Source organism: Montipora capricornis, chromosome 2, assembly GCF_036669925.1.
Source record: "Montipora capricornis isolate CH-2021 chromosome 2, ASM3666992v2, whole genome shotgun sequence".
Classification (NCBI taxonomy): domain Eukaryota; kingdom Metazoa; phylum Cnidaria; class Anthozoa; order Scleractinia; family Acroporidae; genus Montipora; species Montipora capricornis.
Window position 1 is genome coordinate 8,170,774 of NC_090884.1, and position 12,500 is coordinate 8,183,273.

At 39.5% G+C, this 12,500-nt stretch overlaps 2 protein-coding genes across 5 annotated transcripts in view; one reads left to right on the forward strand and one right to left on the reverse strand.

The window, feature by feature from the left end:
* Positions 1-12,500, reverse strand: part of LOC138038709 (neuronal acetylcholine receptor subunit alpha-10-like) — a 16,235-nt gene that overhangs the window by 334 nt on the left and 3,401 nt on the right. For 2 of the 4 annotated variants that reach the window (XM_068884733.1, XM_068884734.1), the window contains exons 2-7: positions 10,692-10,808; positions 8,821-8,963; positions 8,152-8,196; positions 7,042-7,151; positions 4,747-5,192; positions 1-3,554 (exon numbers count right to left, since the gene is read on the reverse strand). The exon at positions 1-3,554 is cut by the window's left edge and continues 334 nt beyond it. In XM_068884733.1, the coding sequence (XP_068740834.1) occupies positions 2,824-3,554; positions 4,747-5,192; positions 7,042-7,151; positions 8,152-8,196; positions 8,821-8,963; positions 10,692-10,755 (1,539 nt within the window). In that variant the 5' untranslated portion in view covers positions 10,756-10,808 and the 3' untranslated portion in view covers positions 1-2,823. Of the gene's footprint in view, positions 3,555-4,746; positions 5,193-7,041; positions 7,152-8,151; positions 8,197-8,820; positions 8,964-10,459; positions 10,598-10,691; positions 10,809-10,951; positions 10,968-12,500 lie in introns of those variants that run through there. The other 2 variants (XM_068884735.1, XM_068884732.1) reach the window with 2 other exon arrangements.
* LOC138038706 (uncharacterized) overlaps positions 9,984-12,500 on the forward strand; it is a 382,223-nt gene continuing 379,706 nt past the window's right edge. The window contains exon 1 of the mRNA XM_068884724.1: positions 9,984-9,993. The gene's annotated coding sequence lies outside the window, so the exon portion shown is untranslated. The remainder of the gene's footprint in view (positions 9,994-12,500) is intronic.

A 12,500-nucleotide genomic window follows, 5' to 3' on the forward strand; every position in this document is an offset into this window, starting at 1 on the left:
AATCACTTTGCAAACATGTCAACCCTTTTCATATGACAAGGGTGTGGTAGTGCCTCAAAAATGACATTGGTCGGAACGGCGCTTAATTTAGGGGAGAAAATGAAACTTTAGCGTCAAGTGCTGACGTTCTCCTTAAAACCTCACGTTTGACTATTTCACGTTGTTGTTTTGCTGACGACGGCAAGGAAATGGACAAAAGTGGAAAACGCACGTGCAGGGCGTGCAAAGCTTTTGTTTTTGCCACTAAGGGCGCGTTCGATTGACCCTATTCCGGAATAAGAATACGTGGAGTGATGATTAAAACGGTATGTTTGGCGCGTTTCGAAGCAGCAAGGTTAATAAAAATATGTTTAAAATAGCATTTTAGCAGATGTTTGACAATCTTAATGTGAATCTCCGTAAAAACGAAGGATTTCTAACTTATATTCCATTTATTCCTGTTCCGGAATACGGTCAATCGAACGCACCCTAAATATGCAAATTTGTGATGTTCTCCTTGCCGTCGTCGTTGTCGTTGCTTAAGTTCCCTGATCCCTAGTACGCGACGGCGACGGCAACGTCGACGAAAACTGTCACCTCAAAATATAACTTTGCACTATCGTAAGTTTCTCGTGGTTAGGCCATCTCGTTCGCGTCGTACAATGTGGGCGAAGTATCCTAAAAATACATTGGTATATGCCGCACGTGCAACACGAATAGTTTTCCTCTTTTAACCAATGATATTGTTATTTCGTGACGTTGTCGTTGACGACCGCGTCGTAGATCTTAAAGGCCGCACTACCGGCCGCAGTGTAATCGCGACAAACCACCGAACCCACGAACCCATTCTAAGTTCTTTCAGTATCATTCGAGCGTACAAAATTAGCTTCCAGCTCTCCATATACGTCATTCGACGAACGTGTTTTACACAATTCTGCTCAAGTGAGCACGTTTTTTAAGACAATATCTATACTTTTTGTTCATTTTTGAATTTTCCGTATTGTTTAATTATTTTTATGGGATGTTCGCTTCATAGTGGAGGGTAAGCCCATACTTTATATTCGGTCTCACCCTCAAATTTTGCCTTGGAAGTGGCAGTGTCTCGCGCGTTCAGACCGACTATTTGCCGCCTTGCGTCGTGCAGTCCTCCTCAACCAGTACCAAGTTTTTCTGTTATTTTTATCATTAACTTAGTAGGCTGATTCAGTGGGTCCACTGGAATAAACCCTGGTTCTCATATGCTTATATCACTTGTGAACTTGGATTTTTTGACCAAGTGAAGTAACCAGTGACATTCAAGAAAAGGCACTGTTGTTCCCACGCAAGATCAACCTAGCATGCATACATAAAGACCTGCGCGCGCCGCGCCGTCTTAAATTTAGTGACTTTTTCAACGGCCAAAAATGGTACAAGACAAGACCTTTATTTACCCTTAGAATGATATACAAGAAAGAAATTTATAGGTATTGAATTTGAATAAAGAAATATAAATTTAAACCAAGTCTGAAAAAAGAACTCCATAGTTATTTTGGGAAGCCAATACGGAAGTTGACTTAATATTTTCCGCAAAAGAATTCCAGACTTTGGTCCCTGAAAATGAATGCTCAATATTCCCTAGTTGGTATGCTTCGAAGATGATGTGATTGAGTGTCTGCAGCTCTTGAATTATAACTATGAATATTTCCTACTGAAGTAACAGACGTATCAAAATAGAAAAGCAATTTATCCACCAAAAATTATCTCGCATGTCCCCTGTATTGTGAAACTAAAACATAAAAACTGCAATGTATAGTGTACTAGATCAGAGAACTTAATATTTAATAATCTCAACAGTGGAGTTGATTGTTCATTAAATCTGTTAAAGGTAAGGATTCTTATTGATTTTTTCTGCAAAACACATTAAGTCTGAAGAGTGCTGTGGTACGTGTTACCCTATACGATCCTAAAGATCAACAAGAAAACCAATTTTTAATATAGTAACGCAGACAGGTACAAGGCCTAATGTGTATTCCGCAGATTAGAGGCACCCAACGGTATTCTCTTATTCCACAGAAAGTGTTTATTGAATCATTGGGTCGGTTTTCTTTGGAAAGCTAAGCGGAAAAAGTACATTGATTCAGTGCTACTCTCAACCGATCTATGCAACGGTGTACGAAAAACGTTTGACACTTCTCATAAGACAACTTCTAGAACTGATTTTGCCTCTCCCAAAGACCAGATGGCCCTTTTCTGTGAACCAAAATACGTGTACGCATGCACTAAGCTTCTCAAAAACCGAAAGGGTCATATTTCTTCAGCATACAGACTCATTCAGGTGACATCCCAGTTAAGGGAATGTCAGCTTTTGTAATCTCTCCCGAGGAAGTGCTACTGCCCCTATGGGTGCCCCTGTAACATACAGTCAGTCGAAGTCGTGACCTCGAGACAATTTTTCTAGTAAATAGGATATCACTTGAGAATAGGATTGATTCGCAGCCTAACAGGAGGATGTGTCACCTATGGTAGGAAAAATCACTAGAAACTACCAGAACACTCGTAATTCTAATTCTCACTGAATTGTAAATTGGGTTCATCATCTTGATGTTTCGACTAAATACAAATAAAGTACAAACACTTGTACGAAACCTTGTTACCATTTACGGTAATTTTCCAAAGATTATTAATTTTGTATTGTTAAGACCTTGGCAAAAATCTTTGAACAACCCCGCGCATCTCGCGTTTAACCATTAACGTAGTTTGTCGTTGTGTGAAAGCCTTGGTGTGATATGACGGCACCAAAACGCTTCGTTAACTCACCAATTTGAGCGCTATATTCACCAGGTTCGTTAAATAGCCACATAGTGATCAAGGAACGTACCCTGGCGCCTGGAGAAAACATGCCAACACTGTAATCAACACAGCGATACCAAACAGCCACAGTGATAACTTATCCATGACCATGGCGGCAATTCGCCATTCCTCTTTGTGATTATTAAGTCTGTCGTCAACGACTGAGTTCTCGACCAGAGTGTCGACTCGGTCGAGAATTTTCTCTCCCAGCTGAAGAATAGGATCTTGGAGGTCATCCTGTTGATTCAACGAGATTTCTGAATTGTCCAGCGATGGAGGAAGAAAGCTGTTTGTTGTCGAATTTATGTGCCGGTAATGTCTATCGTAAGGCTGATTGTTGCTGTGTCCATTTGCAACGCGAAGTTTGTTTCTAATGTGCAATGTTCTACCACTGTTGCAAAGAGGCTCCAAAGTCGTCTGCAAAGTCATCTTTCGGCCGCTACCTTTCCGAAGATTTGAGTGCTCTTGGATTCGTTTCAGATTCTCCATGCTAATTCCGAAGAAGTTTCCAAGATGACCGAGGACGTATTTCCGAACCCACGAAGGCATCTCGATGACATCCGAGTGGTAGTATTTTAAAATGTAACAAGTCCACACCAGGCCGACAGCCATCTCGACCATGGCTGTCATGTAGAATTTTGCAATGAGCGGCACAACATCTGAAGATGGAGGAATAGTCTCCGCCACGACTAACATGAAAACAGTCATGGCCAGGAGGATGGTTATAGTGAGGGAAATACGTTCACCTAGAAAAAAGACCCCAAGATAATAGGAGATGTAAGGACATAGTTTAAAGTAGTTTAAAGGAGCAAGGATGGCACAGTCGGTTAGTGCGCGGCTTGGTGCAGAAGATACCGCGTTCGATCTCCGCATCTCACGTCCTTGTTTACGACTTCTCTCCTTTCTGTGCAACTTAGTAGCTTTAAACACCCTCACAATGAAGAGCGGGCTGTAAAATGAGCGCACCGTCGATCTTAGGTTTGTCCGTTGAATTATTGTCACGAGTTATCGACTTTAAATATGGTTACTTTGCTTCATTTCATTTCACTTTACTTTGCCTTTGGAGGAGGACCCCGTTTCCCCTCAAGTCAAAGGACTCTTCATCCTTAAGACAAAGTCACATAAAAGAATGAAAAGTTGCAAACATTATGCTTTAGATAATGTTTAGGCCTAAGGTTAGCATTTTTGTATAGGTTTGGGTTGTTTCAGTTTTGTTGTTCCAGGCCCCTCACGCCCAGGGGCACTTCGAGCTTTACCGATCTTAATAGACCTTTTTGCAGATACGGCGGCCATTTTGATTTCTATTGTTTCAAATAGCTATTATGGGATGCCCAGGGGGCAAATACATATTAATTTGCCCCCTGAGCATCCCATAATGTCTTTCAAAACAGTAGAAATTAAAATGGCCGCCGCATCTGCAAAAGTCTTTTCTTCCAATCAGGAGTACATCAAGCGGAACCTTTAACTCCCATACTTGGCCTTGGAGTCTTTCCTTTCCTGGGTAGATTTACTTATAGAACGCCTCCCTTGGGAGAGGAAGACCTTAGACAGCAATGACCAGAACCAGGTTGCTGACCAACGGTTTTCGTTAAAACAATGGTTTGCTGGGGGTGCTCAGTCTCGCGGCAGGTTGTGGTCATTATTATTTCAAGTTTTCCTTGGAAGATTCAGCATGCCACTGTTGTAAAAGCCAATCAAAACCTTTTCCTAAACATTAATTTTCTCGGGACAGGGTTTACTCAAGGCATTAGTGGAGATACAGGCTTCTTGTCGTCGATATCGTTGTAATCGTCGTCGTCATCGTCGTCGTCGTCGACGTCGTCGACGTCATCGTCATCGTCGTCGACGTCCTTGTCGCCTTCGTCATCATCATCGTTGTCATCATCATTATCATCATCACGGCTTTTATAAAATTCTAGCAAAGAAACCTTATCTCACCTGACTCAGCCGGGAGAACGAAAGACACATTTATCAATACGGTGATAATGACCAGCGGTAATATTAAGTTCATCATGTAGAAAAGAGATCGTCGGCGGATGATGATGGAAAACGTCACATCCGGGAACGGCTCTTCACAGCAAAAGTATTTCAATACACTTCGTTTGGCAGGAACACCCACAAGATCCCACTCAGCACTGTTAGTGTAGCTATCGAGGTCAGCGGAATCACTCTCATTTACTACATCAACGCGAAATCCGTCATAAGTCCATGAACCGAATTTCATTTTACAGTACTGAGTGTCGAATGGGAAATATTTGATATCGATGCGACATTTGCTCTTGAAAGTCACCGGTGCAAGCCATACGTTTTTGCCCGTATGATGCAGAACGACTCTGAAGTTCAGCCGATCCAAATTGCCGCCAAAACTAATGTCGTCATCGGCACTATAACCAAATACAGTAAACGTGATAGTTAAGCCACTTTGTTTGTGAAAAAATTAAATTAGCAACACTTGAACTGAAATGCTTTGGTCACAAAGAAAGTGCACCGAGCTACTGAGATAAATAACTGGCAATCCTCTTTAATAATCATAAGGTAGTAACATTTGAGGATGCAAACAGCTTGCCATTGACAAACTAAAAGTGTTCGGTTAGGGATCCCGGGGCCAGCTTCTCGAAACTTTTTGGGCCAGAAAATCTATTTACGCAACTGCCATCCAATTGATTTGATTGCATGGTATAACAAAAAGCAAAACGATTGTAGAGTTTGATGACTGAAAGCCTCTTCATCCTTACAGGGGCTATGTCACGCAAAATGCTGTAATTTGATGACACCCAAAATGCCCAAAGCGTAGAATGGAACATGGTAATAACCACTTAAAACTGTTAAACAACATAAAAGAAATACTTCAAAAGGAATGGATGGATGGACACATCTGCACACGATTGAAACGGGTGGCATTTGGGTAATCTTGAAAAAAGTCGGCCCGACGTTTTTCAAGTTTACGGCAAGTCGGCTGGATAATTTTAACAGTAAAAGAATTCCACCTTACCATTTTTGAGTTTTAAACTCGTGATTAACTAAAGATTTTCCCTGAACACCCTAAAATAACGTGACATACCCCTTTACGATACGGAGGAAGTTGTGACACCCGATGAAGGCCCGAAAAGTTTCGAGATCTTTCGAGACCTACTAGAATAGGGCCCCTGAATACAAATCCCTCTGTAGTACTTAGAGAGGGACATGGACTGGTGCAAATCCAATGCCTTTACCAATGGATCACGTCTCCCTCTTCAGGTAAAAAAAAAAGCATGACAAACAAATCTCTAACGCATGAATGAATGATACAACATGGCTACTGAACTTGAGAGTACTTTACAATCTTGTTGATCACGCAAACAACGCCGTAAACAATTAGGAAATTGGTGTGTGCAAAGGCATTCAACATCCAACAACATAGAAAACGCAACTGATTGAAGTCCCCGCGATCAAAAATATCTTAAGTCGACATTAATAACAATATATTTTTTAGGTCATCGCCCAGGCCATACAAAAGAGGCTTGAGAGAAAGAGAGGGCGAGAGAGAGAGCTAGAGGTGGAGGGGGAAGGAGGGGAGAAGGGAGGGGGGAGAGGGAGACTTACTTTTGGGCACCGCAACTTGGAAGTCAAGAATTCTCGTAATAGGTGAGTTTTCAGCCTGATTAATTTATCAGATTATTTATCAATGACTACTTGAGCGTACTCGAACAAAGTCCGAATGCTTCTCGTCTCTAAGACACAAATTTCTTTGAATAAAGGATCGCGTTTGCATCTTGGAACACATACCAGAAAAACGATCGAATAAGAGTTAACAAATTCATCTCTAGGCTCCCTTGGAACGCTTAGTTTTAGCCAGTTACAATCTAAACGATAGAGCGGTTTTCAAATGAGTGTCGTAAAACCAAAACCAAAGTAATTACTTTGGCCAATCAAAAAGGACGGAGACAATCCAGTAAACCAATGAAAACTCGAAGTAATTGCACTTAGCCGACACAAAGCGCGGGAAAACGTGCACGCCCGAGCCACGATTGGTTTTGGTTTCACTACTGATTGGTTGAAAAAGTGGCGCGAGAACTTTGAACCAATCACTGAGTGAAGTAATGTAAAACCAAAGTAATTCGCTAATTGCTTTCGACACTCAATTGAAAACCGCTCTATAACTCATTTTATAATTTAACTATTTTCTGCAGTGAAAATATTAACGCGCTTACTTCTCATAGAGAACTATGTCGGTGAAAATATTAACGCGCTTACTTCTCATAGAGAACTATGTCGGGAAGCCAAACCTTCCTTGGTGATACATTGATTGATTCTAATCCTCCAAACTTGCTGCTATTCCACTTAAGTAGTGGATTATGCCATATCTGACCGTAAAAGAACAATTCAATCACAAAACATCAGTTTCTTGTATAACTGTGCGCGTTTTCGGACGGATCTCGTTTTTTTTTTTTTTTTTTGCTACGAGATCTCGGTCCAGAGGCCCGTTTTTCAAAAGTGCCGAAAGCTTTTCGGGCCCGAAAAGCCATTTGTGGACCTGCCAACCGCTTGTTCAGGAAAGCCGATCTTTTAACATGTTTTCAAGGTAACAAAAAGCAAACTGACTGCAAAGTTTGTCGACTTAAATCCTCTCCGTTCATGAGAAACAGAGGCAACTGTGACACCCGAAAATGGCCCGTAAAGTTTCGGGAGTTTCGAGAAACGGGCGCCAGTTCAAGGCGGCAGCAAAGAGGCAAAAGGCATAGTTAATGCTTAAAATTAGCAACAGTTATCTCTCAAGTCTCGTGATATTATGATATTATAAATAAATACAGAAATGTTAAAGCTCTTTATCGCTAAAACATCGATGAAGATGAAGATATCCTTCAAGAAAAAGAAAGGAGCGTGGCCGAGAGTTCCTGGGTTCTAGTACTGTTTCCGGCCACCAACTGGAGATGCTCATGAGTCATGAGCTATTTCCAGTTTATTTCCTCGGCTGCCCTTGTGGTCTGCCTCCCGTCATTTCAGATTCTTCAAAATTAGCGCATAGTAGGTCCATAATCAAAATAACTGGTTTCTAAGTACCACCAGAAACCCATTAAGGGTTGAAACGTGGAACGTGCGTTCACAGCTTCCGAATATTCAGTGCGAACTGATAGGTTGAATGTTTCAGTGGTAAGTACCATATTTGGAAACCCCTCGCTCTTGTTGTTCCAAATATGGTACTTAGCAAATTGAATATTCAGAAGCTTGTTTCCCAGCAAACAAGGGGCCGTTACACGTTTCAACCCTTATGGGTTTCTAGTACCACATATATACTACCTTTGTTGGAAGAGAAACACAATTGACATTCAAGACTGAGACTGGTCAACGTTCAGTGAGTCTTACCTGCCTTACCCAAGCACTTGATATCAGAATTTGATTCTTCTCGTCCTATTGGCAGAAAAAGGGGAATCAAAAAAGGTTTTAGGACAGTTTCAATGGACTGCCAAAAGCCTTAGAATAAAGTTCTGGTTAATCTCCGAAGACAAAGAAAAGCAAATCGCTTGTTTTCTTCCACCCCATTCCCTTCGCGGTGAGTCGTTCAGCCCGCAACTCCCTCTAGCGCTCCAAAACAATAATTCCACTGCTGTTAAGTGAGCTCACACGACATGAAGTATCACGTGAGGATTCGGTCGCTAATTAACTGCCGCGCATGCTCAACAAAGTGAGTTTCGACCCATGGCAGAGGTCTCTTTTCCCGTATTCGTCAGCCCAACTCTGTTAGCAGGGAAGGCTATTACTCGTGCCAAGTATGAATACTATAGCTGTTACATTTTCAAAGATTTCTTAATTTTGTGATCCATCTTCCAGTGGAACCTCTCATCAAGTTTCCAGCAACGCTGAAACTCTTCCCAAAGCGCGGCGATAATCGCAGTAAAAATCGCGCCAAAATTGCTCTTGGTTTACACGGACAATTCTTTTAATTGCAACTTGAGTGCGCCAACAATTGCATCGAGTTGCTGCGTGAAATTCGCCTGTGTAAACGAGACTTCAGTCCCAGTGGAAATCTCTTACCACGTCAACAATCTGGTTAAGTGTTAATCCAAGGGTAACGACGACAGCATCAGAATCATTGACCACAGGCCGCTCGTTCAAATCGTAATCGGATTGGAAAAGCTGTTTCAGCAGGGCTCGCTCGTATTTACTTCCCTTGCAGCCTGAAGAGATACAGGAAATGGTAGTTAACTCTAACGGCCTTATCATTCGAATTTGATTAAATTAAGATAAACATCAAGAATAAAGATAGGTGAAATAGGCTCAACACAACGTTTCGATGTCTCCATGACATCATTTTCAAGTGACGTAGAATAACCTTAGACCGACTAGTTTATTCGAGTGAAGATTAAATTAACATCTGCAGAGGTGTACTAACACATAAGCATGTTGAGTTTTGCGCTGACTCTATCCGCGTGAGACTATTTTTACTTGTCAATGAACACGCTTAACATGCCTACGTGGAAAATAAGTGCGGCACTGCATGTGTTAACTCAAACTGAACACCCTTCACTCGTAAACGAAAAAGAGAAATGATCCTCGCACGTATCTGGACAATTTAAACAAACAGGCACCTGAAAGATTAAAAATCACTATCCATTGGATAGCGCAATTGGTTTCGCTAATACTTATCCACTTTCCTTTGTCTTTGTCCTCTAAACCTCTCTTTCAAGCTGAATTTTAATATATCGAACGTGGCCTTTTTGGGCAAATCTTACTCTTGGGGTAATAGGCCATTTCCGAGTTCATGTCTGCCCCCTCCTTAAAGCGAGTCTATGTGCAAAGTTTTTGTGATGGTAATTAGTTCTACTTTACATATGAATGAAAACTAATTTTCATAACAAAAACTTCGCACTTAGACTCGCTTTGAAGAGGAGGCAAACATGAACTCGGAAATGGCCTATTTATATGTTGGAAATCCCAGAAACCCCTAGTACGAGAATGGGCTCAAACAAAAAAAAATTACCTTAGGCAGCGACAAAACGTTAAACTGGTATTGACGATCATATTTCGAGAAAATTGAAACCGTAAAATTAAAGAAATACTAAAAAGGTACACTGTGATCGCCAGTTTTTTTATTTATTACAAGTGACATTAAAAGTTCAGTTGACTAAATAATACTGAAAACCCAAGTGATAACTACGATATTTGAATAATTTAAGTTCTTCTTCTCCGGATAACCGAAACATACAAGTATATAATATCTCCTTGGAACTTTTTTTGTACGAAGAGCCCAGCGATTTGTTCATGTTTTCCTGTTTGTCTTTAGAATATTCAGGCTTGGTTTTACACATTGACAAAAGAGATGTTTATTCGGCGAAAAAGCTTTCTTGTCATTAGCGGGCCTCAAAAAAGGCAAAAGTATCACGAAATATAACGCACTTTCCTCAGGAGGAGAACCACGTTTACATTTAATACGATTTTTGACAATTTTTAATTAAACAGATTTGAATGAAGCAAAAATTCTCAAGGGAATGAAAATTAGTTTACGTATTGGGCTTATTCACTGAGGTCTACAAAATTGAAAGAGTAACATTTGGTTAGTGAAGGTAGCCAAAAGGTGATGTTGTTACTGGCGACAATTTCATTCTATTTAATTTCTCAAATTCATTACCGACCAAACAACCTTATCAAATTAAATAGTTTTTAAGCTACTTACCAGAAAGAAAAATTATCCCAGCAAATAACAAAGTCATTTTATCGAATCGGAGGATGATCTGCATCTTTGGTTACTGTATCGGTCGATGTTGTAGTCTCGTGGTAATGCTTATTTCAGTGAAGGTAGCCAAAAGGTGATGTTGTTACTGGCGACAATTTCATTCTATTTAATTTCTTAAATTCATTACCGACCAAGCAACCTTATCATATTAAATAGTTTTTAAGCTACTTACCAGAAAGAAAAATTATCCCAGCAAATAACAAAGTCATTTTATCGAATCGGAGGATGATCTGCATCTTTGGTTACTTTATCGGTCGATGTTGTAGTCTCGTGGTGATGCTTATTTCACCTACAGAGGAAAAGACAAGAGTATATTATGTGCAAATGGTGGTTAATTTAAAACTCCAGAAGTAACAAATAATTCCTTCGTGTGACGTGTTAATTCAAATTATTGCCTAAATCTTTAGTTTTATTAAAAACCCTTGGGCTTACACTCCACAGAAAAGCGGCAATAATATCAAAAATAATTTTGCAATAACGTAAAATTTTACAACGAAATTACTTTTCAGTACGAAATAATATGGCAGCGCTTCTGAGAAGCCCCATGAACCAAATCATAACGAAACTCAGTGTCCAAGTGACAGATGTTATAGAATTAATATTTTATAAGTGGCATGATAGAAAAAAGGCCATGGATTTGTGAAGGAAGCAATTTGTCTTTGGAATTTTTAAATTGTGTTAAAGTTAAAGCGATGGCAACTCGCATCGTTTAAAGGTTACAGAGTTTGAATGCCCAACTTACACTGAACTTACAAATTACCTATATTTCAGACGAAGTTATAAAAGTTGAAAGGAATCAACCTTAAAATTAAAAGGGAACATTTTAAATCAACAAGAGCAAAAACGTTTGCAAACTTGTAACAAAAGTTTGTTACTAATTCGTTTGTGGACAAAAAATTACACTAAATATTGTAAATAGATCCCATCCTAAATGCATAAAGCACGAAAGTGGATATTTGGTTGATGTCATAACAAACTATTTAAAAACTCAACTCTCCAAGCAGTAAATAGTAAATTTCAAGACAATATAAGTTATAGGTCTTTAAAATATTTCATCGTGACAATCAAATATTCAATATATGAGCTGGATTCTTTTATTTTGCAAAAAAATCAAAATTTACTAGAACGTGAGATTGATATTTTGTCGCCTCTACAAAATAGCCTCTAAATAATTCAGAGCTACCGTAAGCGTCAAAAAATGCCAGAATGTGATTAAAAGAGCACTTAACCGATGGTAAATAATCGCCCTGTTTAAGGAGTAAAGTTATGAATTTATGCGAGAGGTTAATGGATTTAAATAACCCTAAACAATAGCACTGTAAACACCAAAAAAGCCGACTTTTCAGAGGCGTTCATTATGTGTATAGAATATATATTTGAACGCGAGTGCATTTTGGGATTTATAGGCAAGAGTGCTGTTTTGAAAAAATTGCACGAGCCGTAGAAGAGTGCTATTCAAGAACGTTCAAAATATCACAATGACAAATCACGAAATAAACGAGCAAGCGCGTACGACATTTTTTCTCCTTTGTATACACAATAAAATTACTCCGTCGCGGTGTTTTCATAGTAACTTCAGTATTGCACTCTATAACCTATTCGTCATTGACCAATCAGAAAAACGATATTCTGTTGAGTACATAATATATACTTCCATATATATAATACATGTATACATATGTACATATAAAGACAACTTTATACATATATCCATATATCTAAGCGGTGTGTGTATATGTACCGCCTTCGAATAAAAAATAAGTATTTTAAACAGATTTTACGATGGACGCGTTCGATTGACCGTATTCCAGAGTAGGAATACATGGAATAGTAGTCAGAAATCCTTCGTTTTTGCGGGCATTCAGGTTAATATTGTCAAACATCTGCTAAAATGCTATTTTAAACATAGTTTTATTATTCTTGTTGCTGAAAAACGCCATATATAGTGTTTTAAATCATCACTCCACGTATTCTTATTCCG